Here is a 12,745-nt window from a genome sequence, read left to right on the forward strand (position 1 = left end):
TCGAAGGATGAGGGCAAAAAATAATCTGACCGCGTCCAAAAAGCTGGTGACACGTAATATGCAGCTTCGTCGCGAAAGGAAGAAGGTGCAAAAGCTGAGATCCTCCTTGGAAACAATGAAAGAAGAGAATGCGTCTATATCAAATTCAAACCTGCTGCAAAGCATTTCTGCTTTACCCTTAAAGCAACAGCAGCAGGTAAGGCTATGCTTTGATGCTTCCAGGAGGAAGGGAACTCAGGGAATGAAATACAATCAAGAGTGGCTTCTTGAATGAATTGTGATGAGAATGAAAAGCCCCAAGTTGTATGAGCATATCCGAAAACATAAAGTAATGGTCCTGCCAAGTAAAAGCTGCCTCCTAAAATACATCAAGCATTACAAAAGCAGCTTTGGTTTTAACGAGAAAATACTCGCCGCAGTTGCAGAGAAGACGAAAGGCATGGATGAGTATTGCCGGCATGGAGGGATCTTAATTGACGAAATGAAACTGTCTGAAAATCTCAAGGTAACCAGCACTGGAAATATTGAAGGATTTGTCGATCTAGGTGCATACTCTTCACAAGCCCAGAGCACAGAGACCTGTGATCATGGCTTGGTTGTGCTTTTTCAGCCATTTTCTGGGGATTTTCAGCAAATTCTTGGAGTAGTTGGCTCGCATAGTAACGTAAAAGCAGACCTGCTTTCAAGGATTGTTGTTGACGCCACGCTAGCTACAGAGAGGTCCGGCCTTTTCGTGGACTTTGTAACTACAGACGGTGCGTCATGGAATAGAAGCATGTGGCGTGCTTTTGGCGTGAAAGGCTCTGCAAAGCAGACTGTATGCAAAGTGCAGCACCCTGCAGACGCTGGGAGAAGTTTGCACTTTCTCTCCGATTTTCCCCATTTATTGAAGTGCATCTGCAACTCTGTTGTTTCAACAGGCCTTGAAACACCGGAAGGAAGGGTGAGAGTGGATGTTATCAAGGAGGCATGGAAATGCGACAACAGAGACATTGTGAGGCTCAGAGCAATGCCACACGTTACACGGGCAGTGATCGAGCCAAATGGCTTTGAAAAAATGAAGGTCAATTTTGCCTGTGCTCTTTTCAGTGATGAAGTTCTTAGAGGCCTTTATGCATACAAAGAACAAGTGGAAAGCGTGTGGGGCACAGGGTCAACTAGTGCTACTGTAGCTTTTACAAGAAGAATGCGCTATCTCGTTGCTGCGATGACATCCAGGTGCAGCAAGGATGGTATGCGTCCAAATTCTGAAAAATTGTCAACTTTGAAAGAATTCCTGGTGTACATAGATACTTGGGAGGCAAAAGTCGGGAAACTGGGCTTCCTTAGTGGTCCAACTGCAGAGGGTCTTCGAGTAACGCTTGCCAGTACTATATCCCTCCTTGACTGTGTTACTGGCAAACTTGGTTACAAATATCTTATGACTGCTCGTTTAAGCCAGGACCCCCTAGAAAACATATTTGGAATCCTGCGGCAAATGTCTGGATGCAACGACCATCCGACGCCGACACAGTTTCTGCTTTCTGTAAACTGCCTTGCATTTTGCAGCTTGGCAAAGGCACCTGCAGGCGGAAATGTGTCTTCAGGTGTGATCAAGAGCTTGCTGACTGCCGACCCTGGTGCGGCAAAAAACATGCATAACAAGCTCGATGAACTCATGGACATTGGATGCCTCAATGAAGTACATGATGTGCTTAAAAGTACCGACAATTTGCCGGACCACACTTGTCTTGTTTCAGTGAAGAGTGATGCCCGCATCACATATTATGTGGCAGGATATGTCGCACGCAAGATGCTGAAAAAGACCAAGTGTGAGGATTGTGCGAAATCATTGCTTTGCTCAGCCACTAGGCCTGACCTTCCCAGTGAAGCCTCTTTAACTAAGGAGGTGGACAGAGGAGGGTTGCTGTATCCTTCCAAGGAGCTTGAAAGCCTCATCTTGAAGATGGAAGATTCATTCACTTATTGTTTCAGCTTCAACAAGCTCAACGCAAACAGCATTATGGAACTGATATCATGCTTGGCAAAAAATGAATTGAACCTTGTTGGTTGTGTTCAACACAACAAGGAGGTGACAAATTGTGTCATTAAGTTTTATGCACTTACAAGGTTGCATTTCCTTGTTCAGGCTGAAAACAAAAAAAGACAAGGAAAAAGAGAGAAGGCGCGGCTGCTAAAACTACGACGTGTTACATGATTTGATTTGTTGCCTGTACATATAGTGTTCAATCTTTGTGAGCTGCAAATATCTCAATGTAAATAAAATTTTTTTTTTTCTAACCATTGCTTGTATCACTGCAGTCTCCCGCGGCGCTATGCATCTATTTTCAGTGAGCTACAAGTGTCTTGATAAATAGAAGACTCCATCCATTGGGACAGTGATCCTTGAACAGTAAAAAAAAAAAAAATTATGGGGAACAAAAAACATGCACGCAAGCTTTTAAGTTCACAAGCGACCTCCTTATACCTTAGCTTGCCAGGTTGTTTCCGTTCTGCGCGTGGTGCGCCCATAATTTTATTTCCCAGTTTGGTTTGTACAAAAAAAAATATGCAAAAAAGCTTATAATGCACGTGAAAACAATAACTGAGGAAGAATCAATTCGGGCGCAGAAAATGCCGCGATGAGGTCTGGCCGTTATAGCGCGCGTCTGACTGCCTGAGAAGCGCGCGCTGCTGTGCGCTGCTTGCGAAGCGATCTAACTGCCGACATCAGCGCCGCCGCTGCATCCTGAACGCCTGCTTCGCCTCGCGCGCGCCGAAGCTCTCACCTCCCAGCTTCTAGTCACCATACCCACGGTGTAAGACCGTACTCACACCGAAACTACCGAAACTCATACAGGGTGTCCAGCTAATTTTAGCCAAGGGTTAAGAAATATATATATATATATATATATATATATATATATATATATAACGTTTGAGGTAGCTGCCAGCCGCCTGGCTCACCACTGGGATTTTTTTATTTATTTTTCAATTAACCAATTAGTAAAGAAAATAATTTTTATAATTTACTAATATTGCCTTTAGACAATAAATTGGATTTGTAAAGTTAAAGAGCACCTTCTGAAACCCCCATTCCATTTAATTCCGATAAAGAAAGACTCACACGTATCCTTTTTTTTTTTTTTTTCCGAGCTCTAAAGAAAGCCGGCGAGATGAAAAAAAAAAAATCGCGTGACTGGCGCATTCGCGCGCCAGGATTTTGCTGCTCCCGACCGTTGTTGGATGAACGAAATCAGCCGCAGCCGTGGCTCCATCGCCTCGTTTCCGCTGCCGGCCCACACGTCTGCGTTGGTTTCTTAGCACTCGTCAGCCAGTCGGCGCACGTGACGGTGCAAGTTGCAGCACATCGCTGCAACCATCATCAACATATCAGCCTACCGCTGGAACTGGGCTGCTGAGTCCGGGCCACAACTAATTTTGTTCACTCAAACCACCATTGAAAGCACCACAGTCACCACAATCGTGGCGTGTGTATGCGTGTCAGGTGATATATATATATATATATATATATATATATATATATATATAGTTTGTATACAGACAACATAAATACCCAAGAAAGTAGCAGGGGGGACAGCGGCCGATGTAGCTCAGTTGGAAGAGCACCGGACGCGTTATTCGGAGGTCGTGGGTTCGGATCCCACCATCGGCACGTTGTTTTTTCTTCTACTTTGTTTCTAATTATCTTTCCCCTAACAGATTACATTACTAATTTCTGTGATTATCCAAGTAAACATTAAATAAAAAGACAAATTACCATCCCCAACGCTTTCCTTGGCCTCGCCGACTGTTGGCTTCTTTCCTTCATGTATTATAACGAGCACCCTCATTTCCCCTTGATTGATCTGCTTGTAGCTTACGGGGGTCTCGGTTCTGGCAGTCTTGAAGCCATAGGTAGCGTAAGAGGGTTCTAGCACAGCTTTCGCCCTCGCTCTTGATCACGTTCTACGTGACGCTGGCGGTAACAAAGGACGTCCCACGTCCGCCGCTATGGCTGAGGGTGGCGCTGGTGAACACTCTCAAGGTTCGTATACAGACAACATAAATACCCAAGAAAGTAGCAGGGGGGACAGCGGCCGATGTAGCTCAGTTGGAAGAGCACCGGACGCGTTATTCGGAGGTCGTGGGTTCGGATCCCACCATCGGCACGTTGTTTTTTCTTCTACTTTGTTTCTAATTATCTTTCCCCTAACAGATTACATTACTAATTTCTGTGATTATCCAAGTAAACATTAAATAAAAAGACAAATTACCATCCCCAACGCTTTCCTTGGCCTCGCCGACTGTTGGCTTCTTTCCTTCATGTATTATAACGAGCACCCTCATTTCCCCTTGATTGATCTACTTGTAGCTTACGGGGGTCTCGGTTCTGGCAGTCTTGAAGCCATAGGTAGCGTAAGAGGGTTCTAGCACAGCTTTCGCCCTCGCTCTTGATCACGTTCTACGTGACGCTGGCGGTAACAAAGGACGTCCCACGTCCGCCGCTATGGCTGAGGGTGGCGCTGGTGAACACTCTCAAGGTTCGTATACAGACAACATAAATACCCAAGAAAGTAGCAGGGGGGACAGCGGCCGATGTAGCTCAGTTGGAAGAGCACCGGACGCGTTATTCGGAGGTCGTGGGTTCGGATCCCACCATCGGCACGTTGTTTTTTCTTCTACTTTGTTTCTAATTATCTTTCCCCTAACAGATTACATTACTAATTTCTGTGATTATCCAAGTAAACATTAAATAAAAAGACAAATTACCATCCCCAACGCTTTCCTTGGCCTCGCCGACTGTTGGCTTCTTTCCTTCATGTATTATAACGAGCACCCTCATTTCCCCTTGATTGATCTGCATATATATATATATATATATATATATATATTTTTTTTTTGTATTTCGCAGGCTTTCTTTAGAGCTTGGAAAAAGACACACGTGAGTCTTTCTTTATCGGAAATAAAATAAATGGAACAGAGGTTTCAGAAGGTGCTCTCCAACTTTGTGAATCACATTTATTGTCTAAAGGCAATAGATAGTAGATTATAAAACTTATTGTAATTACTAATTAGTTCATTGCAAAATAAAATAAAATTGCCTTTGGTGCACCAGATGCCTGACAGCTGTACACAAGTGGTTTCCCTGACCTATCTCAAATGTTCAATTTTTTAGCCCTTGGCTAAAGTCAGCTTGGACACCCTGCATATTGACATGCTCATTTTTAATTTTTGATGGAGGTGAAAAGCTAGCGCCCATGTGCTGTGCGATGTTAGTGCATGTTAAAGAACTCCAGGTGGTTGAAATTTCTGGAGCCCTGTATTACAGTGTCTCTCATAGCCTGAGTCACTTTTGGACGTTAAACCCCGAAACCAAACCAAACCAGATGGGCTCATTTGTGCAGCAGTTATAGCCTGCTACTTTTCATTGTGTGCAGGCATTCAGTATAGGAAAGGCATGTAGCTATTGCTGGACTAGTGGTGACACAATAGAAATTTTTGTCGGCTCATCATGGGAGTACTTTGCATGGGTGTTTTCAAGAGACACTTGAACCTCGCTCAATGTCTCAATTGTGCTGTATGATCTGTATGCGAGCTTAGGATGAAAATGCTTTGATAATCGCCTTTCCAATTTTATGGCTTATCCTTGTATAAATTGTTCAAAATGGATTTTAGTTAGTAGTGTTCAGCACTTATTATCTGCCTTGATTACAGCAACCACATTCCACCCGATTTCGAGTTCAAGCTGGAAGTGTACGGCCACATTCTGCAGGATGACCTCAGCATGGCTAGCACGCCTCGTAAAATTAAAACCAAGATTACCAATTCTGTGAGTCGGGCCATAGGACGCAAGCTTGCAGCTTCATTGGTATGTTGTCTTTCCTATTTCTTAAGCCGCGTCTGTCATCACTTTGATTAGCACATGAAACAGAAGCAGAGTAACCTTAATTTGCATGCATGGCCTGTACACCACAAAAACAAACAACTTTCAATGCAGATGTGCATGAGATGTCCACAAGTGCTGAATTTTTATTTCTGAGCATCTTATAGTTGTCTGCAAACAAGTATAGAATTTGTTAATACCTGAATGGTTATTGTTTTATTTTTTCCTTTCTGGTCCACTACTGTCCATCCTCCCAACAGCGAACCTCTCGTGTCCATTCACCTAATCCCTCTCCATTTTCTCTAGTTCCCCTGTTCACATGCTACTCGTATGCCTGCGCTGCACCTGTATGTGCTTTTGTCGGGAAACAGGCTAGTGCACCTAATGCAGCTAGTGTTGAGCTCAGTTAAGAATAGTGCAATAAAAAGATGATCACCGCATAAAAAAACTGCCCTACTGCATTTAGTTCAGTGGAGAATCACAGGCATAGCACAGATTGGCTTGGAAAAGTTTTAAGATGCTTGAAAATGAGCTCTCTTTTTTTTCTTTTTTTTTTTCAAACCACATTGTTGCCTAGCAGGTTTCATAAAGTTTTCAAACCTTCATAAAGTTATGCGTGTAAGCATGTTTTTTTAGGCTGCAAGACTATGTCTTCTACGGGAGCAAGTGTGCAGTTTAAATGTCTGCTACACAAGCATTACAATTACCTTTGCATTCTCTATGGACATCTGGTGGACCTATTGACATATTTCATGGAGTATCTAAAGATGATGCTCTTCACCTACCATGGTGGCTTTGTGGCATTCTGCTGCCAAGTTCAGTGTTTGGGATGAAACCCCGGCCATCACGCTCAATATCACACTCAGCGTTATGTGAGTTTCATGCACAGTAAAGAACTCCAGGTGGTCAAACCCAGAGGCCCCGGGGCATTCAGAAAGAAACCACTGGGTCTAATTGTGAAATTTTTAATTAAAAACAATTGGTCAAAAATCACTTGTTTTTTAACCTATTGTGCTCAACTATTTGAGCCTACCTGATTCTTCCAAACAGAAATCATTGGTCAACCACCATTTGAACCCAAATGGCATGCCTATCTGACCCAATTGGTTCGAACCGCTCAGCCCCAAAAAGAAAAAAAAATTTGGGAAGGGCTGCTGGGTGATCTCTGCCAACACTCAAGGTAATTGAAATATGAGAATTGGATTTTTTTATGAATCCAACTGGGTTCAGTTGCAATGTCCAATTTTAACCACTGCTTTTTTTTAAAATGTCGTTCATACTGTGAAGGTTCACGCTGTTAAATCCTACATATCAGTACTTGGCAATGCTTATCAGATTTGCCAATGTATATTTTTTGTCACCTTGATTCGCTTACTCATTATTTTATCCGCTTCAATAGAGGTGCTTAGTTTACGGTCTATTTTTATGATAATCTTAATTTTACTTTTCATAAGTCAAGGTAACACTTTGTGAACTGAATTTCGACTTAAGGATTGAAAACTGAATGTCATGTGATTCAGCTCACTCAGCTTAATTTTGCATTTTTCTTGCAAACTGTGTGTGAAGGAAAGGGTTGTTATAAGCATAAAATTAAGTGTGAGAAAAGGAAAATGTCTTTTGTGTATGAAACAGTGCTGAAAATAGTGAGTACTGCCAGGTATTATTGAAAATGTTGCTGAAAAGGGTGTTTGTGGAGAAAAATAAATGCTAGAGCAATGGAATTCTGAAATGTGTGCTTTATGCAATGATGCCATAATTACATGTTGTGAAATTGAGCCTGTGCACAGAATATGCAGACTGAAGGTTACAAAACTGAGTTGTTTTTTTTTTTATCTTTCAGAAGGAAGAGCTGAACTCCTTGGAAATGTAAGGCAATTTCATTGTGCATTTTGTATTGTTGCATGGTTTAGTATACTTTGGTTTATACATTACTTGACTATATTTTCTCTGTTCTCAATTGTCACTTTATATTTTTTTCATAAGATGCTCAGGTGAAAATCTTAACTGGCCCAACTCGCTTAAAAACAATTTCCAGTTAGTTCTCAATTAGCTCCAACTTGAACTCAAGTGGAACAAACTGGCGTTAACAGAGAATTGTTCCTTTAGCCAGTAAGAACAAGGAACAGCACTCTTCCTTAATGTCATGCACTGATGACAGCTGCATAGCCATATGTTAGCAAGGCAATTACATTCAGAATGGGTATAGACCTGACAAACAGGTTCTGCTTCTCTCAGTAATACTGAACATTACCAATACCAAGGCTGTATTGGTGATGAGAAACAAGTGAGCCATTCCTGAAAGATGGAGGAACAATGATAATTTTGACACTGGTTGCAAGTAAATCACGACAAAATGATACAGCAGCCAGTTAGTCATCTCAACATTCATATAAGCACTTATTATCCCCATTTGTGATTTTGCATTAGAATAAATTGATAGAGTACAGAGTTACTAATGTCTTTGTAAAAATGTCGGTAGTAAAATGAGGGCTTTTACTGTTCATCGTTTTTTTGTGCCTTTGTAGAATTTGGATTACATGGAATGGTAATTTGCGGTTCTGGTTGCAATATGGATATGTTTTTAAGTATTTTTATGTTTATTTTGTATTTTTTCTCCACTATTCCCACTCGTGCATGGGCTCAAGATAAGTCTGCAGTATAGTAAATAAGTAAATACCGTATATTGCCGATTATAAGTCAACACCCCAGCTCACAAAACATTCTTAGCAAAAAAAAGTTGGACACTAGTTTGACGCCCCTGCTGCGATCATAGCTTGCCAATAACTTTTCAGTCGTTCAAAGAGATGTTTACTTGTACGCGAAACACCTCTTACAATTCGTCATTTGCAAGAAGGATGCCATCACGGTCATCATCATCTCGTGAGCCGCAGCTGTTGCTGGCCATCGGGAGTAATGCTGAGAGGCCATGTCGGTTGGCATTCCACACCTGGCATCGCTGACCAACCATGTCACTTCGCTCAAAGAAGCGCATTTCAGCCATCTTAAGGTTTTCCGGCTAGATCCATTCATTTTAGAAGTGCCGATGCAGCATTTGAATGGCTTGTTCAGCGCCACACCTAGTGGCTAAAGATAGATGTCAGCTCTGCCCGGAATAATGATGAATTCACATCCAGCATTTGCTACCACTTTCTTCACTGAGTCGATGATTGACATGCAGTCACTGACTTCACTGACAGTCAGCAATTGACACCAGCGAACAAAGCGAAGCATAGAAATGCGTAAAGAGGCTTCTGAGAGCGTATGACTGGTCACGTGGGGATTTGACTGTATGGGATCTGTGGCATGGTGTTGCCAGATTTTATGTGGAAGGCCCACGGTTCATCTACAAATTAGTATTTCTGTTTGTCACGAAATTATGCCTGTCCTGTTTCTTTTCTCAATTTTGTGGCGGCGAGGACCGCAGCACGGTGGTGCCGAGTTCGACCCCCCTCTCGGGAATGGGGCTTTCGCCGCATTCTCTCTCTGTTCTTTCTGTTCTACCTTGTCCTTGAGCTCTTTATTTTTGTAGTGATGACTTGATCTGGCCTTGAGGGAGGGAAGCTTTGTCCCGACCGCCCCATCTCGAACGCGGATCGCTGCGACTGTTGGTTACAGGGAGCGAGGATAGACTACCTCCTACTGTCGGGCTGTCCATGTGTCCGGCGAATTCAGCATAGACTTGGGGCCGGGTGCTTTCTGTACTTTTGTTTCATGGAGTTGGCTTTTTATAAGCACTCAAGTCAGGCGCGTGTTTGCTCCTGCTGGGCTCCGGCCTCGCATTACAGCTGGTTTTGCCACGAGGAGGTGGCAGCGACGGAAACGCACGCCAGTCGGTGTGGAGAAATTGGTGCGTGCGGATGGGTGTGTGAGGTCATCCAGGGTGTGCAAGGGGGAGCCAGGGTTGGCCAGCCAGCTTAGGCAGGGGTCTGTCACGGTGAGCGCAGTGACGGTGGCCCTGAAGACGCGTGGTCTCAGACCGCCCGAGTCCACGACATCACCTCGGCCCCGTGGCGAGCATCCCCAGCCTGACGCTCCCTGCGACTGGACTTTGCCAGACCGCTGCAGCTGAGCCACCGTTTCTCGCCACTCTCTCGAACTCTTCTCTTTATCTTTCTCTCTTGTTCTCATCTAGCTATTTGGTGTTGTAGTCATTCCCGCATGTAAATTTGTAGTGTCATCTCTTTGTTGTTTCCCACTTCATGTTAATAATTGTTGCCTGTGTCATCTTTCTGTTGGATACTTGTATCACACTGTTGTTATCTTGTTATTGTGCATTGTAACTTTTCCTTTGTGTATGTGTGTGCGTGTGTGTGTGTGTAATTAAATTTCATTGCCCTGATCTTGAGTATGTTCATGCCTCCGACCAATGGCCAATCAGACGTGGTCTCTATCGCCGGGTCAGCAGCCCGTATTTGTGATTTCGCACTTGGGGGGAGAAGTTTGTCATTCCACCCCCTCCAACATACGGAGAACACAACGGTGGGCAAGTTGGCCCGAGTAATTATAATTTTGGCGCTGGCCAACCGACCAGCCACCCACCCATATTCTGACACTGTTGTATAAAAGCAAAAATTTGGGGTGTATTTTTTGATAATCACTCCCGTTTTTAAGCAGCCGCTTTCACGCCATGTTGAACAACTGTTGTGGAATTATGCATAAACACGCGATATTACCCGCAGCTCAGCCAAAACTATTTAAAAACAAGGTTGACTTATAATCGGCAATACACAGTATCCGCAGCTTGACTGAAACTAAAAAAAAAAAAAAAAAAGGAAACGTTGATTTATAATTGTGAACTTACGGTACTTATGTATATATGTATGTCCTCAGTGTGAGCAATGCCATGTTGCATTGTTTTCAGCAGATGACTACCAAGAATGCTATTATATTTTAGATAATGAAGCTGCTTCTGTGGTTTGAGAAGAAATGCTAGTAATTAAAAGTTTTTGAATACTGTCTACACCATATATAGCACAAATGCCCAACCCTCTATAACATAGGTACATTTTTCCCATGCCCTGCAGTATCTCTCAATTACAGTGGACCTGGCAATACAAGAATATCTTTCCTTCAAAGAAAAAATTCTAGTGCACCAATTTTTATATTGACTAATAGAAAAGCGGGCATTAATTAAGTCAGGAATACAGTAATAAGGAAAGAAATATAGAGTACCACTCTGGACTTGAATTTTTCTGCTGAATATTTTATTACTGCATTCAAGAAATGCAGTTTAACTTTTTGTTGGAGACATCATAGATAATATTGCAGTGGCAGCAAAGTGTATCTAAAGTAAGATCCTGTTGTGTTTGAACTCTTGTGAGAGCATGTAATAATGAGAGAGAAAGTAGGTGGATTCCACAAGCTTGTGAACTAAATTAAGAAAGTAAAATATTCTACAAAGTATGAGTCAGGTATATAGTATGTGAAGAAAACTTGGAGACAAGTGCCAAAGTAAATGGTAAAAGGTGGAAAATAGATACAGTTAAAATTCGATTTTATGAAGTCGTGGGAAACCACAAATTATTTCGTTAAACTGGGAGATTTGTTAAACTGAATGAGGCATTTTTCGGTCGCTAATTCAATGCATTTGATTATATGGTGTAGTTGTATCCATAAAGCTACTGCGGCATCATACTGGCAAAGCGTAATTACATCAAAAGTGAAATGAAACAATCAACACCACTAACGCATGTGAAAAGAAACAAAATTTTCACCTCAATAAGGAGAGTCTCAAGGGACTACAAATTTGTCTCCCAGCATAGAAGCCTATGATCTTTGCATGCATGCGTTTATAAGCAATGACCGCATGGATTGCTCTTAAAGGCCCACTATCCACCCTCCGGTCGAAAATATTTTTGTCCCCGGTGACTGTGAGACTTCGCCCCTAGAACGCAAGGCCGCAAAATGTTTTTGAAAAGAGTAACTAATAATGCAGTTACAGCCACCGCAATCACCCGATTCTGTCCTTCTCTCCTTCCGTTCCCTCGCAAAGGTTTTTCACTCTCCTGCCCGAGGTAGTCTAGCCTCCGCAAGACAAATTTCCCTTCCTCCTCCGCATTTGGCGGGAGGTGGGGCGTAGCACTCCGCGAGCGCGAAAAAAAAAAAAAAAAAATGGCCGAGGGAGCGCGCGCCGCTGGATTCAGTCTGGCCGTGGCGAGGGAAAAGCGCGCAGCGAGCGGTAGACACCCATCCTTCTCCCGTCAGTCAGCGAGACGGACCAATGGACGTCGTTCGCGGTACGTACGTCATTACTGTGGCCCGTCGGGCCAGCGCAGAAAATGGGGAAGCTGGCTTCCAAAAGGAGGGCATGGGAGAGCTTTTAATTGTATTTTCGATGCTTTGCGGCGCGCGTGTCACTGTAGCATTTTGCACAGACTATCTCCGGTACCTGATCGAAACACTGGGCTCCTTTGCTTAAAAGGGCCTTCCCTGGACAGTGGGCCTTTAAGTTCGAGGTGTGTCCAGCACATATTTCATCCCATGTGTTCCTCTACTGCTGCACATAAAAGGCATCCTCCACTTCATCTGCCATCTGGTGAATTCAATTCAAAATTGTAAATATTTTGGTAAAAGTGGGCCGAAGGCACTCTGCGATGTTGCCATTGGCTCGCAATCAGTAAATTTTTGGCCGTTCTCTACACAGCAAACCAAAATTAAAACTGGGCATTCTCTATGCAACAGACCAAAAATTAACACTTCTTCACCTTTATTTTTTGTAAAAAGGTTCATTATTTGGGAGAGATCCCAAAGTTGGTTTCATTATTTCAAGTTAGTCAAAGCATTGGACCTTATGGGCACCTGAGCGGGAATAAGGGAATCTTTATTTAATTGAGAGCTTTGTTAAAGCGAGTTTCATTAAATAGAGTGTTGACTGTAGTA

At 43.0% G+C, this 12,745-nt stretch overlaps 1 protein-coding gene across 2 annotated transcripts in view; it reads left to right on the plus strand.

Annotated features, from left to right (window-relative positions):
* Positions 1 to 12,745, plus strand: part of LOC146206650 (rhotekin-2-like) — a 215,251-nt gene that overhangs the window by 172,327 nt on the left and 30,179 nt on the right. For both annotated transcript variants that reach the window (XM_084591415.1, XM_084591416.1), the window contains exons 5-6: positions 5,698 to 5,851; positions 7,707 to 7,732. In XM_084591415.1, coding sequence (XP_084447541.1) covers positions 5,698 to 5,851; positions 7,707 to 7,732 — 180 coding nt within the window. The remainder of the gene's footprint in view (positions 1 to 5,697; positions 5,852 to 7,706; positions 7,733 to 12,745) is intronic.

Source organism: Amblyomma maculatum, chromosome 1, assembly GCF_055883805.1.
Source record: "Amblyomma maculatum isolate TAMU_Amacu chromosome 1, ASM5588380v1, whole genome shotgun sequence".
Lineage (NCBI taxonomy): Eukaryota > Metazoa > Arthropoda > Arachnida > Ixodida > Ixodidae > Amblyomma > Amblyomma maculatum.